At 37.3% G+C, this 11,795-nt stretch overlaps 5 protein-coding genes across 7 annotated transcripts; 2 read left to right on the forward strand and 3 right to left on the reverse strand.

The window, feature by feature from the left end:
• The first annotated feature begins 25 nt into the window (after nucleotides 1–25).
• LOC116917470 (pleckstrin homology domain-containing family F member 2) lies at nucleotides 26–1,960 on the forward strand. Of its 2 annotated transcripts, none has more exons than XM_032922937.2 (9): nucleotides 26–156; nucleotides 323–387; nucleotides 449–586; nucleotides 653–716; nucleotides 785–910; nucleotides 966–1,072; nucleotides 1,141–1,297; nucleotides 1,364–1,446; nucleotides 1,501–1,960. In XM_032922937.2, the coding sequence occupies exons 1-9, from the start codon at nucleotides 141–143 to the stop codon at nucleotides 1,528–1,530; spliced, it is 786 nt and encodes a 261-aa protein (XP_032778828.1). In that variant the 5' UTR covers nucleotides 26–140; the 3' UTR covers nucleotides 1,531–1,960. The 2 variants fall into 2 exon arrangements, with proteins under 2 accessions (XP_032778828.1, XP_045026082.1); XM_045170147.1 differs by having other exon boundaries at nucleotides 28–156; nucleotides 764–910.
• A 146-nt stretch (nucleotides 1,961–2,106) lies between these two features.
• On the forward strand, nucleotides 2,107–4,324 carry LOC116917474 (aprataxin). Of its 2 annotated transcripts, none has more exons than XM_032922942.2 (5): nucleotides 2,107–2,245; nucleotides 2,445–2,668; nucleotides 2,766–2,911; nucleotides 2,980–3,113; nucleotides 3,394–4,324. In XM_032922942.2, coding segments are annotated over exons 1-5 (699 nt in total). In that variant the 5' UTR covers nucleotides 2,107–2,244; the 3' UTR covers nucleotides 3,588–4,324. The 2 variants fall into 2 exon arrangements, with proteins under 2 accessions (XP_032778833.2, XP_032778832.2); XM_032922941.2 differs by having other exon boundaries at nucleotides 2,121–2,375.
• Nucleotides 3,658–5,560, reverse strand: LOC116917473 (TLC domain-containing protein 2). Its single transcript, XM_032922940.2, has 6 exons — nucleotides 5,107–5,560; nucleotides 4,943–5,025; nucleotides 4,391–4,473; nucleotides 4,153–4,324; nucleotides 3,985–4,089; nucleotides 3,658–3,908 (listed from the first exon to the last, which is right to left on the reverse strand). The coding sequence occupies exons 1-6, from the start codon at nucleotides 5,310–5,312 to the stop codon at nucleotides 3,814–3,816; spliced, it is 744 nt and encodes a 247-aa protein (XP_032778831.2). The 5' UTR covers nucleotides 5,313–5,560; the 3' UTR covers nucleotides 3,658–3,813.
• Nucleotides 5,561–6,152: 592 nt separating this feature from the next.
• LOC116917471 (structure-specific endonuclease subunit slx1) lies at nucleotides 6,153–7,634 on the reverse strand. Its single transcript, XM_032922938.2, has 3 exons — nucleotides 7,221–7,634; nucleotides 7,000–7,051; nucleotides 6,153–6,935 (listed from the first exon to the last, which is right to left on the reverse strand). Exons 1-3 carry the CDS (start codon nucleotides 7,397–7,399, stop codon nucleotides 6,381–6,383), a joined length of 786 nt encoding a protein of 261 aa, XP_032778829.1. The 5' UTR covers nucleotides 7,400–7,634; the 3' UTR covers nucleotides 6,153–6,380.
• Nucleotides 7,635–8,001: 367 nt separating this feature from the next.
• LOC116917472 (sex-lethal homolog) lies at nucleotides 8,002–10,965 on the reverse strand. Its single transcript, XM_032922939.2, has 6 exons — nucleotides 10,820–10,965; nucleotides 9,854–10,227; nucleotides 9,609–9,784; nucleotides 9,429–9,542; nucleotides 9,209–9,369; nucleotides 8,002–8,944 (listed from the first exon to the last, which is right to left on the reverse strand). Exons 2-6 carry the CDS (start codon nucleotides 10,040–10,042, stop codon nucleotides 8,691–8,693), a joined length of 894 nt encoding a protein of 297 aa, XP_032778830.2. The 5' UTR covers nucleotides 10,043–10,227; nucleotides 10,820–10,965; the 3' UTR covers nucleotides 8,002–8,690.
• Between the last annotated feature and the right edge of the window lie 830 nt (nucleotides 10,966–11,795).

Here is an 11,795-nt window from a genome sequence, read left to right on the forward strand (position 1 = left end):
ATGTTTCGGTGCTTACAAGTATGTTTACGCAGTTGGTTGCCCCTAGATGGCAACATGAAAGGCTATTATTTTTTCAAAGACATTACTACACTTTTGTACGTGAGTCATTTTTTGGGAGCAGATGACAAACAAGCACGAAGATGGTCGACAAATTAGGTTATTTGACGGAAATCTAATTCAATATTATTCATTAATATCCCAACGTGTTTAGTTTAGTTCCATTGAATAACAGTTTTTCAGCATGGCTTGTTTAATAAAAAGATATCTGATATGAATGAGAACAAAACATGACACTCATTCTAGTTTTTCTGTTTCTTTTCAGTGAACAGTGAAGCAAATGCTCGACGAATCGCCATGGTTGAAGGTTGCTTTGGCAGTTCTGGACATGTATGTAGAAAATTATCTATTTGGTTATGGTAAAGTAACACTATGTTTACCAAACATGCAGCCTCTTGGAATACCTGGTCGAGTATTAGTAGGTGAAGGTGTTTTAACCAAAATGTGCCGCAAAAAACCAAAAGCAAGACAATTTTTCCTATTCAATGATACATTGGTTTATGGAAATATTGTAATCAGCAAAAAAAAGGTAAATTATCTTTCACCTAGTAAGTTAAAAAACTTGGTTATGATTCATTGTTGTTGTTATTTTCAGTACAATAAGCAGCACATAATACCATTAGAGGAGATAAAACTTCAGCCTCTAGAGGATGATGGACGTAAGTTTATTAGAAATGTAGAATAAGCATTTATTAAATCTGACAAGTATTGGTTCCTATGAGTTTAGCTTACAGAAATGGTTGGTTAATTTGCACTGCATCAAAATCTTTTGCTGTATATGCTGCTACGGCAACTGAAAAAGCTGAATGGATTGCTCACATTAACAAATGTGTGGAAGATCTTTTGCGTAAAAGTAAGTTTTGATAGAAAAGTTACCGTAATTCGTTGACTAACTGCAGAACCCTCAGGTGGTAAAAAACCGCTGGGTGAACATGCGGCTGTGTGGGTACCGGACGCTGAAGCCAACGTTTGTATGCACTGCAACAAGTCACAATTCAACGTCTTGAATAGAAGAGTATAGACAAATTTTGAAGTATTTGTTTCAGTCGAGAGTATGTTTAAATCAATAATTGTACTTTAAAGCATCATTGCCGAAAATGCGGGGCTGTTGTTTGTGGCCCGTGCTCCAACAAGAAATTTTTATTACCAGTTCAGTCAGCGAAGCCTTTGAGAGTCTGCCTTACCTGCCACGATGTTTTAACCAAATCAAAGAACTTGGGGGGACCAAACGTATCTTTGAGTAAATATAAAATAAGTGTTATACCATTTCTCACCGTTCTTAATATTGGGTTTTTTTCCAATCAAGACGGCGACCTTAGCATGGATTCTTCTGGTGAGGATGACGAAGATGATGATGATGACCCAGAAAATCTTTCTTCATCGAATGAAGTAAGGCTTAGTTGTTAATTAAAGTAAATACATAGTAAAAGCTTTTCTCTTAAGGCGAAATTCTACGGCGAAATTCAAAAGTGATTTCACGGATTTGTGGGCGATGTCGATTCCGAGCCGAAGTCTGCCTTTCTAAAAGTGAATTTTCCCTTGTTTTAGTCATCAGCGAGTCCTTCTGAGTCCTGCCTTTTCCGGCAGAAATCATGGAAATGTATCCTCACTTTAGGTTAGACTTCAAAAAATCATGGTTTCTCATTTTTATTTGATCACACTCCTAAGTGTATTCTCATTCATACGTTCAGTTATCAACCGCTTTAAATTCTTCTTTTTTGTCGTGTTTTGAAACATGTTCTTTATGAAACTTCATGATTGCTATGGTGTGCCTTAATCATAAGTACTATTTTGCTCGTTTGTTTGGAGTGTTCCGTTCCAAATTGTCGTCATATTTCCCCTTTTCGATTGATGTACTCATCGTGTTTGACAAATATATTAAGAATCCGTGCATACCACACTATTTCAAAGTTTGTCTTAGTTTTTTGCATTCTTATATTTTCTTATTCTCAAAATTGGTATTGTGCACAGGCGCCTTTTCTTGTGCAAAAAAATTTTCCTGTTCGTAAACCGGGAAATGAACTTCCTGTTCATTTGGCCTTGATTTCATTTTAATATGCAAAACGATAGAGCAAGAAGGGGTTTCGGTTAATTTTTTTTCGTTAAACAGATTTTGAAGTGAAAATAATAAGTTAACAAAGTTTGTTTGTCGATCGCTTCCTGTTTCGTATAAAAAAGGAGCATAAAAGTAATAATTCTGTTCCTCTAGTTCTGCCCTTTTCGTTCTAAGCTTATTGCATATTCGTGTACAATTACTTAACACTATTTCCATGGTGACGGTGGATTGAGATTTGAGGCTTACTATTAAATCGTCGCAAGTTCGTATCTACTTTGTTTTGTTCTACTCTTTTTGTTCTATGCTCTACTTAATAAAATTTTTTATTCAGTGTCTGCCAACGCATTTAAACGTTTAATGGAAGCTTCCAAGAAAATAGGTGAAAATAGTCCATCATCAAAGAGAACAAAAAATAATGTGGCTAAAGAAGGCAGCAGCAAAGATACAACTAAAAAACACTATTGGAAAAGTGGGCTTATTCAAGCTATTACAGATGTTGAAAACATTGTTGAATCATCCAATACCCTAGTCATCATCAAGGATAAATATCCAAAAGTTAATATTATTTTGTAAAATAACTTTCTCTATCTTTTGGCAGAATTCCAGAATAACACCCTGATTTCAAAAGCTAACAATGTGTTTTGTTCTCTAGGCTAAATTTCACTATCTAGTTATACCCAAAGTGGTTCAATTGAATTCTGCAAGAGAACTGACGAGATCACACATCAACCTCTTGAAAGAAATGCAAGAGAAAGCTGAAGTTTTGGTTAAGAATTATCATCCAAAAACAAAATTCAAGTATAAGCACCCTCAATATTTATGGGTTATCTTGCTATGTACTTACTTTGTTTTTGTGTGTTGAACAGAATTGGGTTTCATGCTAAACCAAGTATGGATCACTTGCATCTTCATGTTGTCAGTACAGATTTTGTGTCAACTTTTCTGAAGACCAAAAAGCACTGGAATTCCTTCAATACTGAACACTTCTTGGATCTCCCAGGTAAAATGATCCTCCTATAGCTTAGGTTCCCACAAAAACAAATGCATCACTGTTTTATTTTTTCAACTCAAATGTAACTAACAACTCAAATGTTGTCCATAGAAGAAAAAAAAAAACAAGAAAGAAAAACAAAACAAAAGAAAAAAAAAACAAATAAAAAAAAAACAGAATAAATAAATAAAATAAATTAATAAATAAAATAAATAAATAATAAAACAAAATAAATTTAAATTTAGTTTGTAGTTTGTAAAGCCATTTCTTTTTTTTTCTACAACCATAGAGCTTATCAGCAAGTTGGAAGAAAAGGGAAACCTTGATTGCTACTATCCGACTGATAAAGATATTGAATTATACCTGAAGAAGGCGCTAAAATGTAACCAATGTTCCTTTGAAGCAAAGACGATGCCAAGCCTCAAGGAGCACTTGAATACGCACGCTCAATCGAGCTCCAAAATGTACGTAGAAGAAAAATAAGCTCAAACGTCAAACATCACCTTTTCTCCTAGAAACTTTCTGTGTTCGTACCAATGTGAAGGGGGAAAGGTACTTGGATATTTCTTTATTTCCATTTGTAAATTTGTTAAAACATAAAAAAAAAAGCATATCGAAGAAACTGGTCATATTATTAGATGTCATTAGTGACATTAAGCACATTACGGAAAATAGAAATGTATGATTGATTAAAGCCGCATGTATGGCATTATTCTTTTTTGTTGCGTACCTTCTTACTAATAAAATCCGCGTCTAGGATTCGAAAGAACAGAACAATACTCATTAGCACTATGACAGCCAAACCTAGATTTTAAATGGAGAAAAATGATTATGCAAAGTTGATTACGAAATTAAGTGTAAATTGCTAATGTAAACTTACCGATACTGCCTGTTGTGTAAGCAAAAAAAGGTACTTGATCCCTATGAATTACTAGCCAACGAGTCATCCAACCGAGCGTGAGTATGCGAAATATCAGAAATGTTCCTAACAACAGACATTAAAAGCAAAATTAATTCAAATTCTTTTAATAATTTAAAATGCTACTACCGATATTTAACAAGCTGTTGAAACGGTAACCGGAATGTTGTCGCGGCACTCCCTTAATAATCATAAGCTGTCGTGTGTGAAGGAATATCGAGTTGACCTCGACTAATAGTGCGACAACAGCATATCCGATATACTGTCGGGTAAGCACCGACAGCCCAAAGCAGATAATAACCTATAAAATTTTAAACAGCAAAAAAGTCTATGCGGAATCTCTCTTGTTTTTTTATTGCCAACATACGAAGAAATGATGAATCATTAACTCGTAAGAACTGCGCTTCCTATGATTCAGTAACATGTCAATGAAGTCGTAAATAAAATATCCTGCAAAAGAAAATGTCGTTAGACTGAAACCAAAGTCATGGTAACCTCGGGCTACGATAAGATTGTTAGACGCAGGCGGATCTGTCACGCAAGGCTAAGACCTTTATCTTTATCTGTTCTTTAATCAGAAAATAATGAGAAAAATAATAGGTAAATATACTGTCCAGAATTAAGCATGTCCTCATAACCCACTCAAATTGCATTAAAAAAGTAATCTGAAGTTGGAAAACAAGTTTTCGCATTTATAAAGCACCATCGAACAAATGTAATGATCGATCGTGTTACAAAAAAAAATTAGATATTAGAATTACGGTTTTGTGAGTGTTCTTTTTTTTGTTCCATTAAAATCTTAATTTAGAACTGTTGGTCAATATTACACTTTATACTTATCTAATGAAAGCGGAAATTTCTTAGAACCGGTCCTTTTTACATACAAATACATGTATGACGTTCATGTTATGTAACTTACCGATAGAGACGGAAACTAAAAGAAGCGACGAAGTGGAGTGAGTTCCAATCAAATCCTCTGCCATTTTTGGATGCCAATAGAAACTAAACAACATCATCTTTTAGGTGAAGTCAGCTAGTTCATCATTGGACGTCACAACATTTACAGACAGGTGTTTCGCGTACCTAAGGATTGCCCATGTGCCAGTTAGTATGGAATGAACCAATGAATTGCAAATGTTCCTCCATTTCCATGTCGTTTGTGTTCCTGATTTCAGAACGGAATTAGGTGTGAGTGGCCTAAGCAAAAAGTGGATCACTGCGAACGCTACGAAACTCAATCCAGATGCAACAGGACCGAAAATTTCACTGTTGTTTGCTATGTCTGCCATTCCACTGAGTATGCAAGCCGTTACGTAACTTTCCAAAACAAACCGTTTTCCGAATATGCAAGTGAACAACACTCGAACATCGAGAACGAACTAACGTCTGTCTCAACTCTAAACTGTTCAGAACGTTTACTCCACCTTCTTGTCGTTATCTTGTGGGCACACGGCGAGGCGCACGTCAGTTGACGCGCCTAGAAATTTGCAGCAGACAGCGTGTTTGACCAGTTTTCGGGTTTGGGGTTTTTGGGGGGAATTGGGACATTGTCCCTGGATGGGAAACCTAAGCAACTAACGCCATCTATGCCTTTCGACAAATGGTGGTGGCAATCCACCCATATCTCTCCGCCGGCGCCAAAGCGAAGTTTCTCTCAAATTATTCGCCATATTTCATATCTGGCCGTTTTAACTATCGACTTTCTTTTGTTTCGCAATGCCTTCTAGTATCCTCCATTTTTATCAACGCCATCTAATGATCACCTGATTCACCATTACCAATCTTTCCGAAAATAACCGTACAGCAAAGATTCACGGCTGGAATGAAATAACCGTGAAAAAAAATAAGATTCAGCAAATGGTTGAAATTCGCTGACAATACCCTACTCCTACCGTAGTCCTAGTGCATTAAGTAGGTCAAGGGCTCTTTTATCTATGTGTTATGTTATTAGGAGTCAGTCAATTGCTGCGGCCAGGGCCATTTCAGGGACCCACCCGCTTTCAAGGCTAAAGAGCGGATCTCAACAAACAACAAAAAATAAATGCAGACAACTTAGATGAAAAAAAAACAACCTCCTATTAATATATTAAACAAATTGAGACTAAGTACGTAAAATGATGCGATTCCAACTCTTTCGCTCTCAGAGCCATAGATTTGCCTTTTAAACAAGCGATGTATATTACACACATATTTTTTATGGCAAATAAAATGTACAGTGAGTATTGTTGTGCACGCATTGAGATTTAAAAAAACCTATTTCACATATGACACACAGTATACGTTTTTTTGTTGTTGTTTTTTTTAAACGCATCAAATCAAGATAATTGTTTAAAAACATATGAACTGCAACCCTAAGCTTAGGTTAGAATAGTATTGTCAAGGGAAAGATTTTCATTTTGGTAGCAGCCCTTCAATTTTCGAATCAAATCAGCCCATAGCAGCTCACTTAAACAATTAGGGCAAGATCCTTCTAACGGTAGGATGTGATCAGGTTCAGTAATCAAAAAACGGGAAGACAAACACAAAATGTGGGCTTTCAGTGTGCAATCTGTGTTGAGACAGTTCAAAACTTCACCATTCTCTATCGTTTGGTGGCATAAATCGCACCTAGGGATGCATGTTGAAGAACACAATAAGTTTTGTTCCTTTAAAGGCGATGAAACTTTCTTTGAAATCACACGGCCTTCTTCAATAGGCATATGAGGTGGAGGCTGCAAGCTGACTTCAAACTCGACGCGATATTTTGGAACGAGCCACTGAATAGTCAGGGCAAGTCGGTTCCACGGACCCACACGCAACATATGGGACAAAACCCTCATTTTGAACTGGAACCCACTCTCTTTAGATTTTTTTCTTTCCACCAATTTCCTCAGTCTACGGGACTTCTCTGGATGCTGCCAGGCCCATTCAAACTAAAACAAACAAGAAAAAAGATATGGTTAGATGGAATTGTTCATTTCATTCAAAATTACTCACTCGAAGTCCAGAAATATCATTGGGAAAGCCATGAATAATCAAACACATTTCCCTGTAAAAAGTATAGAGTATAAGATGTGAGAAAAGTTTTTTAACAGTATTTATTCTTTTATCATCTTTGTGTACTGTGTTACACTGAAAACAAAGTGCTGTATCATGGCTATTCAAGCTAAAATATTACTATTAATTATTATATATAGTACTTCAAAGACTTGGCATACCATGGGCCTTTATTGGATGTTTTGTATGCGCCACCTGAACTCACTCCTTTATTGTGTTGCTGTATTCTTCGGTTGGGATTTACGGTATAGCCAATGTATGTTCTTCCAACATATTTGGGATTTTCACAGTACAGTAAGTATACACCGTAGAAGTTTTCAATGACAGTGCCGCTTCCCATGATGTAACGGATTCCAAAGGAAATCAGTTTGTTTTGTTTTATTGTTAATTAAGAATACCCAGGCAAACCCGCTGTGAGGGGGATTGACACAGACACACGCCAGCTTCGAAAACTACAACTTAAACGTCTGCAAGAAATGAAGCACGCTGCACGCTTTCCGCGCAAAGTAACATCGTCTGCTCCGCTGTAATTTGTAACGGCCATAGAAATAGAAGTAAGGAGGGTCGTTGTCTCACAAGTTATAACCGAAGCCCCCTGAAACAACACTCGTCTCTGCTACTTATCTTCCCCTAAATAATTACCCAATTTGGGCTGTCATACATCGATTGGTAACCCTTTTGATTCCCAAATTAACAACAAAAGCTGAAATTGCAGTTGCAGCTGAGATTTAAAAAAAACCTGAGAACCTGATGAGGAATAGAACCAACCAACAATGAGTTGGTCAATTTTTGGTACTTCAATTAACTCCTTCCAGTGGTCATACTAGAACTTATGGCGCAGTATACAAGATTAAGAGAATACTAGGAAATTGTTGAATTGAGCTTAAAATTAGCTTACATGAACTGGGAATAAAACCAAGTTTAAATGTGATCAGTTTCTGATGATCGTTGTAACTGGTGAAGTGTAATCAACGCTTTGGCAAATGATTGCAGTCACAAACGATTGGGATGGAAGGGAGAGAAGGATACAGTGTAAGGGTAGGCCATGAAGAAAGATGTAGACAAGAGAGGGTATAAGAGCAAGAGGAAAAGAAAAAAAAAAAAATTCACCAACCAGATAACATGAAACTAAACTGGACCTTGATGGGAGTCAAAATATGATAAACGATCTTCTGGAGCCACTAGAAAGCAACGAAAACGGCCAAGTTAGACCGTAGGAAGAACGAAATGAAGAGTGGGTATGCACGTGATCAGGAAATCTTGCAGGCAAGTAGAGTACAGATTATAAACGATGCAGAAAAAAGAAAAGAATTGGGAACACAGAAGTGTACGAAACTCGTCAGACAAATCCCTCGCGAGCGAAAATTCAACCATTTAGCCAAATGACGAACGAAGAAAAAAAAATGAGAGTGCATGATGGAGAAGTTGAGGAAGGAAGGGGAGTAATTAGGTCAGTTAAGATTGATAACAAGCAGATAGGGAAAAACATTATGTTCCTCCAACTGATGGCGTTGCAACAATGTTTTTTCATTTGTCTGCAGTCGGTAGTTCAATTTAGTTTCCGTTCTTTTTTTTTCTTTTTTTTTTTTAGATCTTCCGTCATCTTTTCGATGCCCTCTCTTCGCTTTGTTTTAGTTCCAATTGTAAACGTTATATCCACCACCCATTCCTATGGGATTATAACGGCTGCTATTCGATCCCTTATCCGGTCGCACTTGTCCCATACCCGAAGAGTGAACGAAACCGGGGGCATTTGGAGGCCGTGATGCTAACGGAAGACCAGCATTGTAATGTCCACCTCCACCGCTTCGACCTCCATGTCCACCACCATGTCCACCGTGGCTCACCATGCCCCCTTGGGGCTGTCCTCCAACATTGCCAACTGCTGAGACGAATACATGGAATTATTAAAACACGCCCTGCAATAAATTTGCTGGAAAATGGATTCATTTTCGAGGGTAACCGAAACAGAAAGATGATTTGTTATCTCGGTCAGCGAAGCTTGGCGCTTCAAACGAGCAGGAGTTTTAAATTTCAACAGGTATCAATTGCATGAAAGAATAAAAAGAAAGGGGTCTGCTTCGTTTCTCATGGCTTATCATATTATGTCCTAAGATATCTATGTAAAATGGTATGACAATTCGCTTACGTCGGGCTTGCTGCCTCCCAGCTTCCCATCCAGCAAAGTAGGCCGCTTTCTGTTTACCGTGTTCTTCAGCAATTTTTACGCTAATGGGATTGGTACGGCCATGTGGGATTGTACCATTCAAATGCTCAATTGCAGCAAAGGCTTCTTCTCTTTTATCGTATCTGAAGGATACAAGTTTTAAATTAAATAAACACCAATTACTTTTACAATGAGCAGTTACCTGACGAACGCCACACCTCTAGGCATACCAGTTATTTTGTCTTTTAGTAAATTCATTTGCACTATATTTCCATGGGCAGAAAATATATTTGACAATTCGTCTTCGGTGACATCTCTGTATCCAAGGAAAACATATTTAAAAAAAAAATTACAACAGATCTACCAATCAATATATCTTTACCTAGGGAGATTGGTAACATAGAGGTTCGTTTCCTTACGGTCTTCTCCAGGTGGTCGGGCATAGGATACTTTTATACGCTTATTCTGTATTTGAAGTCCATTCAAAGTTTGGATTGCGCGAATAGCATCGTCAGCTTTTTGATAATTGACGAAACCAAAGCCGTAGCTGTAACCAGTCTAAAATACAAATGTATGATTTCATTAGTGGTATAACATGGAAAACATGGAAATTATTGTGGACTCTACCCGAAAATCTCGCATAATTTTGCAGTTCGTAACCGTTCCAATTGTGACAAACATCTTGAAGAGCTCACTCTCCGTCAGATTCTGAGGCAGATAGTTGATGATCAAATTGGTCCGCGACGAATCATCACAGGAACTACCAGGATTAGGGCTGGATGAAGGGGTATGATCAGATCCAGTTGCTGATGCCATTTCTTGCAGTAAGGTTAGCCTTTTTTGCTTAAGATTTTCTCTCTCACGCCCAAAAGCCTGGCCGTCGCAGGCGGGAGATGGCCAAGAACAAAAAAAAAAAAAAAAGGCAAACAAAAAATAAAATAAAAGCGCCTGCCACAAGCCTGGGCTTGGAGAGTTCTCTTAGCCCCCCGTCACGGATGCACCTATTCTCCAACAAGAGCCAAACACAAATTTGTGAAACAATCGTCAATGCCTATGACAGTTTGTGTGATTTGATGTGATAAGGTTTAAGAGACTAACAATGATGTCCCCTTGCAGGAGACATACGTTTCAAAAAGATATACAACTACAACCTTCTTAACCATGGCAAAAGACAACACTGTAGTCTACAACAATAGAATTGAAACTGATGGTGACAGTTTACGAAACATCTATGTAGTTCAAAAACACTGCCATGTGTTATTCCAGATGGATACAAGTAGAAGGAAACAGCTTCTTATGAATTATGTTCTGAGCCCAAATTTAAGCTTAGTTCAATGGGATAGTAATGTAGATTTGCAACTAAATAAAAAAGCTACCTATAGTATAAATATTAGTGAAACACTATCTGGAGGACGAGCAAGGTCGTTGATGGCCAACGCACATGTGAAGGGGCCGGCAGTACAAGCCTTTCTTGTTTTGCTTTGTACCTCAATCTTTATATGTAATGGAATTCAACACAAGAGTCTAGTTATGGCAGTGACTCTATCACGTTATACACTTAATCCGGTAATGATAAAATACCTCGCAAATTACCGTTGATTCGAAAGAAAGTTTAGTGAAAAGACGACACCGGGTTTTCTTTTCTTGCTCTCAGGTCTAGGGAAAAATTGCCGATGAGTCGATAGGGGGCTAGCTGTGGCGTTGCCAGATTCTTGTTTCTTAAAATTAAGAGAATAAATTCGTATCGTATTCCTAATTTCGTATGCCTAGAATAGATCTTTATAAAACGTAAATCGAATAAAATCTATAAAATTTTTTCATATTCATGAAATTTGGTATATGGTATTGTTGCTATGACATTTCAGTTGTCAAGACTGATTTGGATTGGCTCTGGTTACTACTGACGAAGTTACGATTTAGGACAACCTTCATGTTGGAGTTGTATACCCGAAGATTCGCGTGAATTTGTATACTCGAATTAAAATTAAGCCTCGTTTCTATATTCGTTGGAATCAATTATGTATACAAAAATTTTTTTCAGTTATCTGAAAGAAATTACAGCCGAAAAGACAGACGCCATTACCCAGCTAGATTTTAGAGTGAAATTGGCGATCTTACTGCCATCTGAGAGGTGCCTTAAGCGGCTCAGATAAATATGCAGAAGTAAAAATTTTTCAATATTTTGTTGATTTCAACGGAATAAGAAAGTCAATGCAATTAAACAGAAAAATTCTATTACTCTGGCTAAGGTGCTATTCATATATTTCTATGGCGGACCGTCAACGTAAAAAAAATTCCTCTTCCTGTAATATACTCAGGTTTGGCTTATGCAGTAGAGTAGGCTCCATGAAACTAGTCAATGAAATGCAGATAGACATAGGATTGCAAAGTATGTTTAAGATTATTCCTCTGGATTCTGTTATAGAATTATCATCTATGGTGGAAGAGGAAAGGGTACGCCCCAACTAAACACCAGGTGGCAGGTTTAAGCGAAGATTCGTCAAAACTATGCAACTAGATAGTCTGTGCTTAAAAAACTGCCATCTGGTGTTTAGTTCAGAATACTCTT

This window comes from Daphnia magna, linkage group LG2 (assembly GCF_020631705.1).
Source record: "Daphnia magna isolate NIES linkage group LG2, ASM2063170v1.1, whole genome shotgun sequence".
In the NCBI taxonomy this organism is placed as follows: Eukaryota; Metazoa; Arthropoda; class Branchiopoda; order Diplostraca; family Daphniidae; genus Daphnia; species Daphnia magna.

Coding starts and splice junctions, on each gene's coding strand:
- LOC116917471 (XM_032922938.2), bottom strand. CDS start 7,399: ATGGGAAGCGGCACTGTCATTGAAAACTTCTACGGTGTATACTTACTG. Junction 7,052..7,220: donor ACATCCAATAAAGGCCCATG/GTATGCCAAGTC, acceptor TACTTTTTACAG/GGAAATGTGTTTGATTATTC. Junction 6,936..6,999: donor ATGATATTTCTGGACTTCGA/GTGAGTAATTTT, acceptor TGTTTGTTTTAG/TTTGAATGGGCCTGGCAGCA.
- LOC116917472 (XM_032922939.2), bottom strand. CDS start 10,042: ATGGCATCAGCAACTGGATCTGATCATACCCCTTCATCCAGCCCTAAT. Junction 9,785..9,853: donor AAATTATGCGAGATTTTCGG/GTAGAGTCCACA, acceptor TTTGTATTTTAG/ACTGGTTACAGCTACGGCTT. Junction 8,945..9,208: donor TGGGAGGCAGCAAGCCCGAC/GTAAGCGAATTG, acceptor TATTCGTCTCAG/CAGTTGGCAATGTTGGAGGA.
- LOC116917473 (XM_032922940.2), bottom strand. CDS start 5,312: ATGGCAGACATAGCAAACAACAGTGAAATTTTCGGTCCTGTTGCATCT. Junction 5,026..5,106: donor GGCACATGGGCAATCCTTAG/GTACGCGAAACA, acceptor GATGTTGTTTAG/TTTCTATTGGCATCCAAAAA. Junction 4,325..4,390: donor TAATGATTCATCATTTCTTC/GTATGTTGGCAA, acceptor AAAATTTTATAG/GTTATTATCTGCTTTGGGCT.
- LOC116917474 (XM_032922942.2), top strand. Junction 2,669..2,765: donor TCAAGGATAAATATCCAAAA/GTTAATATTATT, acceptor TTTGTTCTCTAG/GCTAAATTTCACTATCTAGT. Junction 2,912..2,979: donor CATCCAAAAACAAAATTCAA/GTATAAGCACCC, acceptor TGTGTTGAACAG/AATTGGGTTTCATGCTAAAC.
- LOC116917470 (XM_045170147.1), top strand. Junction 587..652: donor TTGTAATCAGCAAAAAAAAG/GTAAATTATCTT, acceptor TGTTATTTTCAG/TACAATAAGCAGCACATAAT. Junction 1,073..1,140: donor TCAACGTCTTGAATAGAAGA/GTATAGACAAAT, acceptor TGTACTTTAAAG/CATCATTGCCGAAAATGCGG.